The sequence below is a fragment of the Equus caballus genome, chromosome 1 (assembly GCF_041296265.1).
Source record: "Equus caballus isolate H_3958 breed thoroughbred chromosome 1, TB-T2T, whole genome shotgun sequence".
NCBI lineage: Eukaryota > Metazoa > Chordata > Mammalia > Perissodactyla > Equidae > Equus > Equus caballus.
In genome coordinates this window covers 125,796,680-125,813,572 of record NC_091684.1, presented here as the reverse complement: position 1 = coordinate 125,813,572, position 16,893 = coordinate 125,796,680, and the positions used below count along the sequence as shown (strand labels likewise).

General features: G+C 46.4%; 1 protein-coding gene across 1 annotated transcript in view; it reads left to right on the top strand.

Moving 5' to 3' along the window:
• CYFIP1 (cytoplasmic FMR1 interacting protein 1) overlaps window positions 1-16,893 on the top strand; it is a 92,388-nt gene that overhangs the window by 25,516 nt on the left and 49,979 nt on the right. Inside the window, 10 exon segments of the mRNA XM_070231499.1 lie at window positions 846-986; window positions 1,060-1,149; window positions 2,374-2,451; window positions 2,689-2,790; window positions 3,705-3,886; window positions 6,898-6,994; window positions 7,103-7,231; window positions 8,215-8,319; window positions 10,513-10,604; window positions 13,006-13,123. Of these exon segments, the coding sequence (XP_070087600.1) occupies window positions 870-986; window positions 1,060-1,149; window positions 2,374-2,451; window positions 2,689-2,790; window positions 3,705-3,886; window positions 6,898-6,994; window positions 7,103-7,231; window positions 8,215-8,319; window positions 10,513-10,604; window positions 13,006-13,123 (1,110 nt within the window). The 5' untranslated portion in view covers window positions 846-869.

Genomic DNA, 16,893 nt, shown 5'->3' with positions numbered 1-16,893 from the left:
ACGTGGGTGCCCCATGTGTCTTGTCTGTGGTTGGGGCTGCGCTGCATGTCCTGTCTGGGGTCAGAGCAGCCTCTCATGTCTTGTCCAGGGTCGGAGTTGCTTGATGTGTCTTATCTAGGATTAGAGCTACTCTCTGTGTCCCATCCAGAGTTGGAGCAGCATTCAGCAGGAGGCACGCTGGAGTATGCCTACTCCTTTTCCCCAGAGCCGGCACAGATTTGTATTTAGATGAGATCTGCTCCGTTTCTATGCTTCTGTACATGAGCCTCAGAGTTCTGCTTTCAGTCTTCTGCTAACGGCCCCCTCCCTGTTTCACCTTGGCCCCCAGCCATCTCCTTAGTAGTCACTGCAGGCTGCCCCTGTACTTCTGGAGGGAGGGCTCTAGCCATTGCCATCTCCATTCCTAACATGTAACCCTGCTTGGAGGTACTGCCTGGGAAACATCCGTGTGCAGGGAAGCCCCCTTGGAGGTTGTGCCGGCCTCCTTGGGGCGGATGTGGTGTTGGAGGGGATGTTCCCTCCTCCAGCCCATGAAGGGGTTGTCACACCCTCCTAGAGAGCCCTTTAGGGACAGCGGTGGCCCCGAGGTGGGAAGGGTGGCATGAAGCGACTGCACATGTGGTGGCCCATGTATCCTGCACCATGACACTCCTGGAGGCGGCAAGAGGCAACATTGTGACTCCCCTGCCAGCGAGCCCTGGGAGAGCTGCTAGACCCCAGGGACTGACTGTGACCATCTCAGCCACCCCAGTGCCCTCAGGAGAGGAGTCAGGCAAGTGGGGGCCTGATTTCCCCATCCCAGAAGGATTGTCAGGTGCCCCTGCCCTTCCTCACAGCACAGGTAGCTTTGTGTTTTGTTCTAGGCCAGGATGGCGGCCCAGGTGACACTGGAGGATGCGCTGTCCAACGTGGATCTCCTAGAAGAGCTGCCTCTGCCTGACCAGCAGCCCTGTATTGAGCCCCCACCATCCTCACTGCTATACCAGGTGTGTGCTGGGCGCCGCGGGTGCACTGCCTGCCATGCCGACCCCCACCTGATGGTTGTTCTCTTCCTTTCAGCCAAATTTCAACACTAACTTTGAAGACAGAAATGCATTTGTCACTGGCATTGCAAGATACATCGAACAGGCGACTGTCCATTCTAGCATGGTAATTCCATCCGCACATCTTTGTTTTCCTTGTGGGAATAGCAACTCTGAATGGCAAATGTATGTGTTTTTGGTATTCTGATGGGATACGTAGTGAGGAAAATGAGAGGAAACTGAATGAAATGCCTTATGCTTTTAGAAAAACCTGTGTTTTTCTTATTATAAAAACAATACATGCTCTCTGAAAATTTAGCACCTATGGCCCAGAGAGAACCTTTCTCAGTATTTTGAGGGAATCCGTTCTCTCTCCTACTTGTATACCTTTACTCGTCATGCCAGGTACTTATGTGATTTAGACTGCATAAGTCAATTGCGGTGTTATTATAATTGTGTATTTTAATGATTTCGGGAACATTTTCACGTCATGAAATTGTGCTAAAGTAATTAATGGCTGGTACATATTGTAAATGCCCACAATTTAACTATTTTTGCATGTTTACTTAGTTTCCCTTTTTTCTTATAATAAAAAGTGCTGTGATGAACACTTTTCTAAATACATCATTATTCTCTTTGGCTAGATTTGTAGAAGAGAAGTTACTGGGTGAAAGGTTGAGAAATATTTTAAGGCATTGTAAAACCATCAAACTGTAGTTGACATTTTCAAGAACATCTCTGCACTTTTTATTGTTTTTATCAAAGGAAATAATGTGGAAGAAGAGTAGACACTAAGGTAGTTTTAAAATGACGGTAGTCCTCTTCCCAAGGATTCTCTGGATTTTAAGTACTGCAGAAACACTTCTAGCTTTTCCTGCCCACACTGGGAACAGCAGAGCTCCCTCAGTCTTCCTTAGGAGCCAGGAGACTCTGTGTGGCCTGGTGGAGAGCCTGTGAGGACCCCGTGCACATTCACAATGCACTGGGCCCTCCCCCGTGTCCCCACCTTCAGGTATGCATTGCCAGTGGGTGGTTTAGGGTTGAGTGGAGCTGCAGTGTAGCAGCTGTGGTGGATGCCCTGTGCGGCCCCGTGCAAAGGTGCCTGCCGGTCGCTGACACCCCTCTCCAGCCTGCAGAAACCTAGGGGTGTTTTGGGCCATCATTGTGGCCACACCACTGCACTGTGGCATCACTAGCTTCTCGGCAGCTCTGTTGGCATGCATGTCCTGTGCTTGTCTGTTCCTTCAGGGAGAGTCAGGGTAGTTTATGCGTCTAGATTTTAGCAATTTGGCATCTTCTTGTTTATGATTGTTCCCCTGCGTGCCTTTGATTTGCCCTATGTCCCCTGCAGAATGAGATGCTGGAGGAAGGCCAAGAGTATGCTGTCATGCTGTACACCTGGAGGAGCTGCTCTCGGGCCATCCCACAGGTGCCCCCAACGTTGCTGGCCACACCCTACTCCTGCCTGCCCAGCCCAGCCCAGCCCCTCCCTCATCCCACAGACCATGTCTTCATCTGAAACACACCACACCTCTATCCCTTCCAGCCCTGCCCCACCCGTACCACACCCCCATATCCACTGGTCGCCTGGGACCCCAGCTCTAACAGTGGCCTTGTCCTCTCACTCCCAGCTGGGTTGAAGCCTCTTTACCTTGCTTTTCCCCAGGTGAAATGTAATGAGCAGCCTAACAGAGTGGAAATTTATGAGAAAACTGTGGAGGTCCTCGAGCCTGAGGTCACAAAACTGATGAATTTTATGTACTTCCAGGTAAAACAGCGCTGTAATCCTCAAGGTTTAATGCAGAGGGGTAGGGATGCTAGTGCTATCTCATCTATCACTGTGGACCCAAGAACAAAGCACATGTAAATTAAAACAACCACACAGCCTCTGAGATAAAAGGGAACTAAGGTGTTGATGGTCTAAAACCTCACTGGCTCTTTCAGAATAGATACTTCTCTTGCATTTCACTTTTCTTCTCTCTGAGTGAATTCACATTTCCTCCACGAAGGCTGCTTTCTATCCTTCCGAGCACTGTTGTCCTTCTGCCAGTCCTACTTGGGATTCACCTGGTTTCTCAGGTGTTTCTTTCTCTCATCCTCACCCTGACCTTTGCTGTGGTGGTCCTCGCCCTGACTGTCCACCCCAGTGGTCCCTACCTTGGCCTTGGCTCCTCTGGCGTTTTGGGTAGGCAAAGTGGCCAGAGGGAGGAGACTTGCTGGCTTTTTAAAGATGTGCTTTGGACATGTGAGAAAATTTTTCTTACAGACTCCTTTAGCAAAGGGAGAAGATAGAACTTGTTAGCAGATGAATTTTTGTTTTATCTTAAATATCGTCCAGAAGAAAACTCCCCCTCACTTTTTTCACCTCTGAAAGTTAAAACATCTCTTTATAAACATTCTGCTGGAGCATTTTGCTCAGTGACTGCTGAATAATCAACAAAATTCTTTTACTTTAGGGAAGTAGTTGGTAAAGTAGAAAAGTACAAAATAAATCGTGGTTGTCATTGGTGTGTGGGAATTACTTTATAGAAACATGTCTTTTGACCTGAGCTGCAAACATCCACTCATTTGGGTGTATATTTTATCAACAAGTAACAGTGAATCCAGACTCTGTGCTTGAAGCTGAGCGTGGAGTCAGCCTATCATTGACAGTGGCTTTTCTGCCTTCCTTCGTTTGTGCAGAGAAATGCCATTGAGCGTTTCTGTGGGGAGGTGAGGCGCCTGTGCCACACGGAGAGGAGGAAGGACTTTGTGTCTGAGGCCTACCTGATCACACTGGGCAAGTTCATCAACATGTTTGCTGTGCTGGATGAGCTGAAGAACATGAAGTGCAGTGTGAAGAACGACCACTCAGCATACAAGAGGTGAGCTTTGGCCTTGTGCCTTTGGGCCACGTGGATAGTGCTGGGGAGGTGGGATGGTGCCTCATCAGTTGGCTGTCCTGCACATAGTTGGTGCACATCCCATGTGTTCTGAAATAAGCGCTATGGGTTGGTAGTGGTTGCTCAGCAGTCTTCGAACTGTTTGAATACACACCCTTAGGAGGTGGGGGTAGCCAGCAGATTGTTTGCGCTGTAGTGCAGCGCTGTGTCCTCATAGACATGTGTATATTATGGTTTCATGAAGTTAGAGTGGGATCTGAGCATCCTCGTCATCCCCAAGTGTTTGTTGAGGACCTCTGGGTGCTCAGCACCCTTGGGAAGACAGAAGCGCAACGACCAGTCCCTGCTCTCAGAGTGCTGGGGTCGCTGCAGGGCCTTGGCCTGGTGAGCATCTTGACAAGGGGGCAGGTGGGTTCTGTGGCCTGAGGGCGCCCCCTCTGCTCATCACTCACTGGTAGGATGTCCGTCACAGCAGTGGGCAGAGCTGGAGCTTCCAGGTCCTGGACCAGCTCTCCTCCAGGGTGGTTTTCTTTTTGAACGTGAAGAACTTCTGGAGAAGAGAACTGGAAAAGCTGGGCATGGCACAGCAGTGCACTTCTGAAAAACCATGAAGGGGCAGTTGGTGGCAGGCAGAAGGAAGGCCGTTGGTCAGAGCAGAGTCAGCTGTCTTCCGATCAACTTTCTTAGAAAATATGCTCAGTACTGTTGAAGGCATGATTGGCTTGAAGGAGATGCTGACATCTGTTTCTTCCGTTAGACAAGGAATCTTGGCTATGAAATTAAATTTGAAGAGTTTACTTTGCATCTGAATACACTGTAGTTAGGTTGCATCTAAAAATCATACAACTGTTGCGTCTTTAAAATAAAATCGACTTGGGATACAGTGCCAAACCTAGATTTGAGGATAAGGCGGCAGTGGGAGTTGAGCTAGGTCCCTAGCATTTTAAGCTTTATTCAAGTGAGTAAGTACAGGCATTCCATTCATCACCTAGGATCAGCTCTGGGCAGAAGCCTGGATCTTCAAACCCAGGAAATCTTTGGAGTTGGCCTGTTACCCCTCTTGGGTGGGAAACTCTGCAGTTGTCCCCATCTGATGACAGTGTTTGTGATACTCCAAGTGTGTGTGACTCTCTGCAGAGCATGGGGTCTTCTGAGAGGTGGAGGGTGAAACCAGCCCAGCCTAGGAGAGCAGCGTCTGCTCCTGGCTGAACAAATCTCTTGCTATGATTCTGAGCAGCTTTCTTAGCCTTTCTGACTTTATCGGGGAGATGGGGATGGTGGACAGCATCAGTGGTTTTTCATTTCAAAAAGATTTTCTTTTTTCTCGGCAGCAGCACTTTTATTCCAAAGCCCAGTCTGTAAAATAGTTTAAAGATGGGGCTGCTCTGTGGAAGGCTGTGGGGGCCCCAGGCACCCCCTCCAGGAACCACAGGGGTCTTTACCACCTGAGGCTCCCCTGAGCACTGAGAGGGCCTGGGCTACCCCTTCATCCTTTCCAGCGGCCTCGTCCTGTGACCTCTGTTTGGGACCCCCTGTTGGTTCCCCTTCCCAGACAGTAACCCCTACTCCTCCCCAGTCTTTACACACCCCTACTCCAACACAATTTTTATTTGCACCCAGCTGGTAGCTACCAGTACATCCTCTTCTGAGTGTAAATGCCAAGATAACCTATATGGTTATCGTGAGGCTTGAGAAAAAGAAAACAGCATCTTTGATCCCTTCCTTAGTTTCAGCAGCCACTCAGATCAATAAAGTGAACACTTTGAAAAGGAATGTGACTGTATTAGTTAATGTTAGTTTAACTGTATATAATTCTTAAAAACTTAGAGAAATAACAGTGCCTTAAACAAGATTTCCGATTCTTTCTTTCTCACCTGAAAAGTCCTGAGCTGGGTGATCTGCAGCTGATGAGGGGGTTCCACAGTGTTCAGGACCCAGGACTCCAGCTGTCCTGCTGCTCTGCTGTCTTCATGTGTTGTCTCATGTTTCAAGATGGTTGCTTAAGCTCCAGCTGTCATTTCTGCATTCCAGTCAACAAGGAGGAAGAAGAATAGAAGGACCCACACTCTCCTTTATAAAAACTTTCCAGTGCCTTGCAAGACTTTTCATTATGTCTCATGGCTCAGCCATCGGTCATGTGGAGATGAGGCACATTGGTGCCGCATGAAAATTGGGAGTTTATTCCTAAGAAAGCAGGGAAGAAGTGACTATTGGAGTAGGTTATCAGTCTTCTATCAGTAAAAACCCCAAGTTTCTAGGTTGCATAGACATGTCCTTATGTGGGCAGGCTATGTGCCGAATCCTCACGTTCACCTTGACACTGCTCTGACGAACTCAGAGACTCAGTACGTGCCTCACAGCACGATCAGACCTCAGTCTACAGGTCCTTCTGTGCGCCTTTCCATCTCTGTTCTCATGTCAGTTCTGTGGGCGGTCAGATGGGCGGCTGTTGTTAGTTACTGATGTGATGAATGAGGCTCAGCAGAGTTCAGGAGGTTTGTCCAAGATGGAGCTGTGGGTTAGTGGAGGGACCAGGATTCTGTCTCAGACCTTTGGCATCAAAACTGTGTATGGTCCCTAACTTGTGGAGGCGTGGTGGCCCAGAGGGTTCCCAGCAGAGAGCATGAATGGTGCTTGCCATCCTCGTCACCGGGCTCTAGAAGTCACAGAAGAGGGGGTGGCCTTTCTCAGACCCGGGGACAGGGATCCCAGGACAGAGGCCAGTGTGCAGGGGCCCTTCAGAAAGGCCTGTGGGTGGTGCTGCCACGTCTCTGAGGAAGTTTGTCAGCTCTGGACATCTGGGTCATGAGCTGTCCAGGTTGGCAAAAGACTGCCCTGGAGTTAAAGATGGAGAAGCTAGAGGAGGCTGAAGTTAAGACCCACATTTCTACAGATAACTGTAGGCAGAGTAAAATAATCCTGAATTCCTAGGCTTTTTTCTTTTTTCATCATTAAGCATGTTGGTTGATTAACTCTGTTTTTTGCTTTCAAAGGGCTGCTCAGTTTTTGCGGAAAATGGCGGACCCACAGTCCATCCAGGAATCTCAGAATCTGTCCATGTTCCTGGCCAACCACAACAAGATCACACAAGTAAGGCTCACGCTCTCCCCACTCTGGCTGGCAGGGTGCATGGCTGGGGGGCGGGGGACCCGGGGCCAGGAGCAGACCATGGCACAGATCTCCTGCTGTGTGTGTCAGTCTCTGCAGCAACAGCTCGAAGTGATTTCTGGCTATGAAGAGCTCCTCGCTGACATCGTGAATCTGTGTGTGGATTACTATGAGAACAGGATGTACTTGACACCCAGTGAAAAACACATGCTTCTCAAAGTACGTGTGGGGTGACTGCCCATTGTACTCTGGAGGGAGGGATGGCCTTGCTGTCATTAATAGGCTGTGCTTTGTCTAAGATCCTTTTGCATGCCTTTTCTTATTCTGACGCTTGCCGTTTGTGTATGTGTTTGTATGTGTGTGTGTATGTGTAGCATCCTCTGCCCTGCACACAGCCTATAGTTGCACTACAGGCTCTTGACACATTCCTGTGAGTATGTCCTGGGCTTGACCCCGGTGCCAGGTGGATCATATGCCCACCCCCAGAAAAGGTGCTTGTGGGTGAGGAGGTCCTGGGTCCAGGGTTTCTCCCAGCATTAAGCTTCTGTAGTACAGGTTATACCTTATTCCACCTATCAAGGATGTGATTCCGAGGAATTAAATATACTGTGTCACCATGATTAAAGTAGACTTGTTGTTCAAGAAACAGCCATTTACCATATTGTTCGTTATTATTCTATTTCAAGATGAGGAGGTTTTCAGTGACATTCCTCGTGGGGCCAGGAGAAGGTGGTTCTGCCATTCCCTTTGCTCTGCCCTACACCTTTGTGGAGGGAAGCCCTGGAGACCCTGTGCTGCATGTCCGGCTGCCCAAAGCCCTCCCTGCAAGAGCGGGCCCAACCCCAAGACCTCATCACACTGGAGAGCCCACTGGATAGCACTGTGATGGCTGAAATGTTCTGTCGGTGCTGTCTGGTGCAGGGGCCCCTGGCTATGGGTGCTCATGGAAATCCGTATTTTGTACTGCATTGTGCTTGATGAGAGGTGGAGCTGATGTGTGTGCCTGGGGATGACGCTGAAATAGCTGCAAGAGATGACGCATGTAAAAGAATAGCTTCTCAAGAAGGGATAGCTATTTATTTCCAAGGAGCTTTTAAAAACGCTTTTTGAAAGGAGTGAATTGTCATTTCAAAATAAACTGTAGCAGTATAAGTGCTTAGAGGCAATTAAACTTGCAGGTCTGAGTTTTATGTGATTTTCAGGTCATGGGGTTTGGTCTGTACTTGATGGATGGGAGTGTCAGCAACATCTATAAACTAGATGCCAAGAAAAGGATAAACTTATCCAAGATTGACAAGTACTTCAAGGTAAGTTGCGTTTTTTTAGATAAATGTTTTTATTGAAATGTATACCACTTGAAATTTGGGAGATGAACCCCTATAACCATGACACATATCAGGAAATTGGGGCATGCTGACTGGCAGCGCTCACACTCCTGTCTACAGAGGCGGCTTCTCTCCCTCCTGCTGTGCACCAGTGTTGCCTGGGTTTGAACCTTGTAGAAAGGGAATCAAGCCATGTTCTCTCTCGTGCATCTGGCCACTTTCACTCACTCTGTTTGTTAGAGTCATCCCTGTGGGAGCCTGCAGCTCCAGTCCTTAGGTTTTTATTGTGGTGGAGCAATTCTTGTGATTAGACTGCAGTTTATTTATCCATTTTGTTGTGATGGACGTGAGATTGTTTCTGGGTTTTGGCTGCTCTGATTTAGTGCACGTCTGTGCTCGTTTCTGTTGGAATATACCAGGTGGGTGGTGGTGGTTGCGGGTCCTGGTAGTAAATCCAGCCTGACGATTCTCCCACATGGTTGTGCAGATTTGTGTTCCTTCCAACAATGAACGAGCATTCCCATTGTTCCACATCCTTGGTAACACTTGGCACTGTCACTTTTTGAGGGGAAGGGGCATCCTGAAGGGTATGTCCATCCTTATGATTTCCTCAGTAGCATGTCCTGCAGTTTAGTCGCTGTTTCCTTGGTGACTTTTCATGCTGTTAGCCTTTTGTGTGTTCTCTCTGGTGAAGTGTCACTTCAAGTCTCTACTTCTTTTTTCCCTGTTGATTTGTAGTCTGTGTATTCTGGGTCCATGTCCTTTGTTGGATACATGTGTTCTAAAATACATGCCTTCTCCCCTATGTGGCTCTCCTTTTCACTTTCTTAAAGGTGTCATTTGGTAAACTTCTGTTCAATATTTAATGTAGTCCAATATATCGATCTTTAATGTCCACTTTTAGGAAATCTTTGTATACAGCAGGCTCATGAGAATTTTCTTCTGTGTTACCTCCTAGAAGTGTCACCGTTTCCTTTTCCATCTAGATCTGTAATCCCCTTGAAACTTCCCTCTGTGCATGCTGTGAGGTAGCAGATTGACATTCTTGGATTTTTTCCTCCCCATTATACATATCCAATTGACCCTGTCCATTTATTGCAAAGATTATCTTTTCTCCCATTGCCCTGCCGTGTTACTTGGGTCATAAAGCAGGTGTCTGCATGTGTGTGACTGTCTTAGCTTCTCTGTCTTTCTCCACTGGTTTCCGTCTGTGCTCCAGGGCCACACTGTCTTAGTTTTCCAAAGGAATAGGTCTGCATATCAAGAAGTCTTCAAGTTATGTTAAGATTGCCTTGAGTATCATCCCTTCACCTTTCAACCTACATCTTAGCATTGGCTTGCTGATTTTCACAAGCACACAGACACACACTACTGATAGCCTGGTTTTCCTCTTGGAATATTGTTTGGAATTCCATTGAATCTATAGATCAATTTAGTGAGAACGGACATTTAAAAAATACCAAGTCTTCCAATACATGAACCTGATATATTTCTTCATTCACTTAGAATTTTAAATTTTCTCTAGAATTTTTGGTGGTATTTTTGCTTAGAAGACTTGTACATATTTTGTTCATGTATTCATACATACTTTTTTGATGCTATTGGAAGTTGTTCCTCTTTAAATTTTCTTTCTTTCTTTTTTTTTTTTGTTGTGGAAGATTAGCCCTGAGCTAACTGCTGCCAATCCTCCTCTTTTTGCTGAGGAAGACTGGCCCTGAGCTAACATCTATGCCCATCTTCCTTACTTTATATGTGGGACGCCTACCACAGCATGGCATTCCAAGCGGTGCCGTGTCCGCACCCGGGATCTGAACTGGTGAAACCCGGGCCTCCGAAGCAGAACGTGCGCACTTAACCGCTGTGGCACCAGGCCGGCCCCTCATTTTCTAATTGTTGCTTGCATATAGAAATGCAGTTGATTTTTTTGTAACTATAGATCTAGCAAAAGGTAGGTTAATTTTAATATTTGAATTGGTTTTATGAATGTTGGTTCTTAATTTGTATTTTGTTCCGAAAGTGCATGTAGAAGTTATTTACAACTTTTTTGCAGTAAATGATTTGCAGAAATAGCGTTCAATGCATAGTAATTATTACTATTACTCGTTCTTCTTGTGTTTATGTATTTGGTGACTAAACATACATAATGACCCTGTTTTTTTTGTTCTTTGAATACAGCAGCTCCAGGTGGTTCCACTGTTTGGGGACATGCAAATAGAACTGGCAAGATACATCAAGACCAGCACGCACTATGAGGAAAATAAATCTCGGTAGGACGAGCTGCCCATTAGAGCATTCTGCTGTGGCCTCACTGTCGTTTAATAACTCTAGTCATTTATCTGAGATAACACCTTTGCCATTCTCAACTATCTGGAACTGAATGCCTAATGTGGTAGCCCTTGCCACGTGTGGCTGTTTACCTTTAAATTCATTAAAAAATGCAATTTATTTTCTTAGTGAACTAGCCATTCAAATATTTAATAGTTTGTGGCTACTGTATTGGTGAGCACAGATACAGAACTTTTCCATCATCCCAGAGAATTCTTTTGGATAGTGCTGGTTGAAATGTAGACTTGTTAACAAATTCTCTGGGCCTTGTGGTCTGCTGGTCACTTCTTAACAAGCAGCCCTGTTTGTGGGTGGGATGTTTGCGTGTATCTTACAGAGGGTACAAGACTGTAACCTGTGGACCAAATCCAGCCCAGGCCTGTTTTTGGAAAGTCTTTGTTGCTGAGAACGATCTTTACATTTTAAAAGGGTTGTTTTTAAAATAAGACAATGTGACTATGTGACAGATGTGACAGAGACAGTGTAGCCCACAAATCCTAGAGTATTTACTTTCTGGTCTTATCTAGAGAAAGGTGGCCAACCCTGCCATATAGGATCTGTAGCTCACAGTTAAGGTATTATTGTAGATTCCACATAGGCAGGTGAGTCCCATAGGATGCTTTTGCTGACTTTTGTCAAATGCATGCACCCATAGCCAGACTGGCCGAAGTTCAACCATGATTTTGAAAAACCAGTTGCATCTCAATCTGTTCACTCTGAGGCTGGCAGTCTTTTTCTTTAAAGGCCAAATAGTAAACACGTTAGGCTTCAGGGGCCACATGTGGTCTCTGTCTCATATTCTCGTTTGTTTTTTCTTTTCTTTTTTGTCTTATTAAGCAAGTTTTTAAAAATGTAAAAACCATTTTATGGCCCTAGACCCATACAATAGCTGACCGCATTTGACCTGTGCTGTAGTTTGCCAACCTCTGTGCTAGTTTATTTCCAAATATATTTGCCATTAAATCTGCTATGTGATCCACTCTTAGATGGCTTCTCACTCTCCTCTATGTTAAGTTCATTAAGCTGAAACTTCTTTCTGCTTCAGTACCACCTCAAACTCTGATTTGGAACATGAGCTGATGTCCATGGTGTGAATGTCTGGCTGTGACTGAGTTCAGGCTGACAGCGTGACATTCATTACACAATGCTTCTGCCCTAACAGATAGGGATTAGCTCTAGATCATAAGTAATGGAAAGTCAGTAAGAGAATCAGGAAACCATGAGTTTGTGCACTTATTGTCTGTTTTTAATATGATTTATTCTAAGTTTATAGCATTTAATTGGTAATAATGCCCATGTTTCACAGCTTCCTTGGGAGGTGCCTGAGCATATAGCAATCAGCTTTGGGAGCCTGGCCCAAGGGCCCCACACCAGCATCTGGCCCCAGAAAGGGCAGATGCAGAGTGCGCCAATGCCAGCAATCAGGCTCTGGGCTCCAGTGCCTTGCCTGAGGTGGATATGCTGTTGGGGGTCTGCAGGGGAGGCAAGTGTATTGAGAATGGATCCCAGTGCAGAGCCTGTGCCTTGCACGCTCATTGCAGACTTGAGGAGCGGCCTGGGATAATGCCAACATAATCATCCCATCATCCTGTAGTGGAATCAAAGAGAAAGAGGTACTACTTGAGACAGTGCACTGACCGTCTCAAAAAGTGGTAACTTGTATTCCATCCCTTCACGAAAAGGAGACCAGCTTGTTAAAAACACAGAGTACTGGTGCTACATGTGAGGGGGCAGCCGTCTAAGTCCTAAGATCCATGCTTTCTGCCCAAGAGCACCAGCAGTTTCAGTTCTTAATAAACTTCTTTCCCACTAAATTGTGTCTGTTTGCTGCTGAAATGGTGTGCACATATGTTGTGCACATAGGTAGTTATGGTGACAGTGTCTAACTTCCAGATGATGTCAGTTTTCAACTCTCCCCGTAAGGATAACTTTTGCTCCTGAGTCTTTGGCTGATTTGTTTCTATACTATAGCTTATATTTTCCCATGTGAGTAATAAAGAAATAGTTCCTGCCAACTCTGCAATAATACGTCAAGAGGTCCTCGCAAGGGTGATGCATTGTCCTAAATCCAGCAGCATCTCTCAGCGTTTTAGAAAATGGTTTATTGATTATAGAGAAATTACAATTCCTTTTCCAAAACACAGATATGAGAAGGTAGGGCAGTGACCCTGACACAGGGAGAGGGGGCTGGGCCAGCTCTGTTTCCTTGCTGAGAATTCCATATTGTTTCCTAGCCTCCAGCTCCTCTCCCACGCTATGCATGTGTCCTTGGGCACCCAGCGTTGTGCTGCATAAGCCTTGTGCAAGTGCCCTCAGGTGACACACGTTTCCCCTTCACTGCAGATGGACGTGCACATCTTCCAGTAGCAGCCCGCAGTACAACATCTGTGAGCAGATGATCCAGATCCGGGAGGACCACATGCGCTTCATCTCAGAGCTGGCACGCTATAGCAACAGTGAGGTGAGTGGGCCTTCTGCGCCCGCCCGCACTGACACCTGAGGACAGATGGCCCTAGAATGTCATCTGTGTTCTCTGCAACCGAAAACTGACGTTAATTGCTTTGAGAAGCATGGTTGAGTACGAATACTTAAAAAGCACTCGTTATAATGGATGGCAGTGCAGTGAGCATCGTTTTTATCTGTTCACCTGTAGATCTTTTTTCAGAAAAATGTAATAGAGGTCCCAAAAGAAAGGACTGAGGAAAGACCCTGAATTAAGTCTGTTTCCTAGTCTAGTCTTGTTTCCAAGCTGCTAGAAGAGAGAGGGTAGGGCCTCAGGAAAGGAGTGATTATGGCTTGTGGCCGTTTCGTGCCTAGAGGCAGGAAGTCCTGAAGGCAGAGGCGTGTAGGAGCTGCTGGGTCGGTGGGAGGACGTCCTGGTGCCCAGGGGAGGGCCTGGAGTTGGGTGTAGGAGGAAGCGCTATCTCCTCGGCTTCAGGCCTTGTTAATTCCTTTCGGCTTTGCAGCTGGGTTTCCTGTGTCCTTGTTTGGGCTGATCACGTTATCCCCACCTGTCAAGTGTGACTCCAAGCTAGCCCTGCCAGTGTGTGGGGTGTGCTGGAGGGGTGTGTGAGTGTGGAGGAGCATTGGGAATGGCACTTCTCATATCTTAGCAGACAAGGCAGCAAGGTCAAAGCAGTGGTCAGTGGTATGGGTTCTGCAAATAGTCAAGAAGAACCCGGGGACTTGGGGCCACAGACACAGGTCTGGTTTGTGAGACTGTGGTACCTCAGGGTTCTCAGGAGGACCATTAACATTTGTGGGGAACAGCTCTGTGCGTTGGCCCCACCCATTGCAGGATGATGAGCACCCCTGCCCCCACCCACCAAATGCTAGTCGTCATACAACTAGAATGACTGAAAGACAGCCCAGATGTCTTAGGGCATGTGCTGCCTCCAGCAGACCCCTGGTAGGTGGCCGACTCCCTAGTGAGGAGGCCTTACTTCACCCCTTCTCCAGCGGCCAGCACAGCCCTTAGGGTAGAGATGGGGAGCAGCCCCTTGAGACTTCATGATGTAGTTGTAAACCGAGTTCATGGGAAGCTCTCAAAATGTAGAGCTGATTTTTACTCCAAATAAGAGCATCTAACAGCATGCATGGTTCCTGTCATCTTCCTTTTGCTGTTGAGTGTAGTACCTTCAGGATAAGATGATGATTTTAACAAGAAGAAAGAGATCCACCTTTGAATGCTTTACTCAGTTTGTTTATTTATTTATTTGCTGAGGAAGATTTGCCCTGAGCTAACATCCGTGCCAATCTTCCTCTAATTTTTAGTATGTGGGCTGTCAGCACAGCATGGCGACTAACAGAAAAATGTAGGTCCAAGCTCGGGAACCAAACCTGGGCTGCTGAAGTGGAGAGCACTAAATTTAAGCACTAGGCCACCAGCAACTTTGGTTGTTTCGTGTGTTGGCTATTGTGAATAATGATGCAATGAACCCAGGGTTGTAGAGTCAGTTGATTTTTGATGAGGGTATACTCAGTGGGGAGCAAATAATGCTGGGGAAACTGGGAATCCACATACAAAAGAATGAAGTTGGACCCTTTCCTCATACCATACAAAAAATGCAACTCAAAATTGATCATAAAACTAATTGTAAGAGCTAAAACTACCAAACTTTTTAGATTCCATGTATTAGTGAGACTGTACAGTATTCGTCTTTCTCTGTCTGACTTATTTCACTTAGCCCAATACCCTCAGGGTTCATCCATGTTGTTACAAATGGGAGGATTGCCTTCTTTTTTTCGTTTGAGGAAGATTAGTCCTGAGCTAACATCTGCCACCAGTCTTCCTCTTTTTGCTGAGGAAGATTGGCTCTGAGCTATATCCATGCCCATCTTCCTCTACTTTATATGTGGGACGCCTGCCACAGCATGGCTTGCCAAGTGGTGCATAGGTCCGCATCCGGGATCCGAACCTGTAAACCCCACGCCGCTGAAACAGAACGTGCAAACTAAACCGCTGTGCCACTGGGCTGGCCCAGGATTTCCTTCTTTTTTATGGTTGAATAATATTCCACTGTGTATACAAGTATATGTATATACATACACACACACTATTTTTCCAAATTTGTTTGCCTCAGGATCCAAATTAAGTTCCAGACACTGCAGTTTGTTGATGTGTCTCCTCGGAGATGTGTCCCCCTCCGTCTCTCTCCCTCTCTGGGGCATCATTTGCCATGACTTCTGCGCCGTGTTTCCTGTACATTGGTAGTTAGATCTGGAGACCTGATCAGACTCAGCTTCCCTTGTCTCAGCCCACTCGGCCCTTCGTCGGCCATGCCGAAAACCGCTGGAATGTCTGGCTGACTCTGTGATGCGGGCAGCGTTGTCTGCTGCCTAGCTGCGTGCACCTGTAAGGGTGATACTCTAGTTCTGCCCTCCTCCTCAGCCCTCATACCAGCTGTGCCTTACTCTGTGGGATCCCTCCTCCAGAAGAGACAAGGTCACAGCTGGATTCCTTTGCTTTACGTATCAATTGTTAAAATAATTGATTCCCTAGCATCATCTAAGGTAACAAATCAAGGGTTTTTTTAGTACTGTGTTGAAGTCAATCTACTTCAGTTTTTTTCTTTTTCTTTTTTTCCCATACTGGTTCTTAATGACTCCTGCAAATTTTGACTTGATGTCTCAAGATACACGCAGCAATTTTAAAATAGCAATACTGGCACTGCTAATAATCATATAATTACTAGAAACAACATAGTTGTATATCGTAATGTATAACTTTATGTTATATTATAATAACAATGCAATTACCAAAAATTGTTTAAGATTTATTTTGCAGTGGATTTTGTCCTTAGATTTCTCCCTCTGGGTTGTTCATTCACTGTCTCTCAAAGTCGCTTGAAGTGTTTTGTTTTGTGTTGGTCTCAGCCTATTGGTAGTGATGCTGAGACACTCTCTTGGAACTGTGCTACTTGTGGCAGCCTGAGGGTAGAAAGAGAGCATGCATGTGGGCCTGGGGTTCTGCTTTTATTGGAGTTGAGGGTAGGGGCGTAGTGTTTCATGGGCTCACTCTTTATTGGTGAATTTAAAACGTAAGAGTGGGAATGTAAAGCGTGGGAAGAGAAAAAACAAGTGGCCCAAATGGTCACTTATGGAAATCAACTAAGATCTCTAAAGCAAAGGAGCCTTAGGGAGGCAGGTGGCCTCGCTCTTTATCTGGTCATGTGGCTGGCAGTGTGTCTGTTGAGACAGCTATCTTTGAAGTGGATGCCACACAATCAAAGCTTATGTGAGGCACTTGCATTACAAAAAAGAAAGACTAACTGTCAGCGCTTCCAGTCCCCTGGGTCACCCAGGGCTCTCTAAAAGGGGAACTTCATGGGTGGAGCAGCCTGGCTCTTTATCTAGTTGTGTAGCTGGCAGTGTGTTTATTTGAGATGGATGTCTTTGAAATGGATCCCTTGGCAATCAAAAGGTTAATGTCAGGCACTTACATTATAATCAAAAAAAGCCAATTATCAGACACTTATGCTATATGGCCCCACTGTGCGGCCATGATGCCAACTTATTACACAGTTCAGTTCATTGTTTCATTTTGCTTTTGAGTTTCAGGGAGCCCTTCCCCCCCCAATTTAATGTTATGTCATAGTATATACCGTTTATGTGGTTCCCAAGTCAGATGTCTCAAAGGAGGCATGCTCAGAGAAGCTGGCTTCCCCTCTACCCTGTGCCTCCCTACCCTGTAGGTCACTATACTTAAATCTGTTTTATTTGATATAAGCA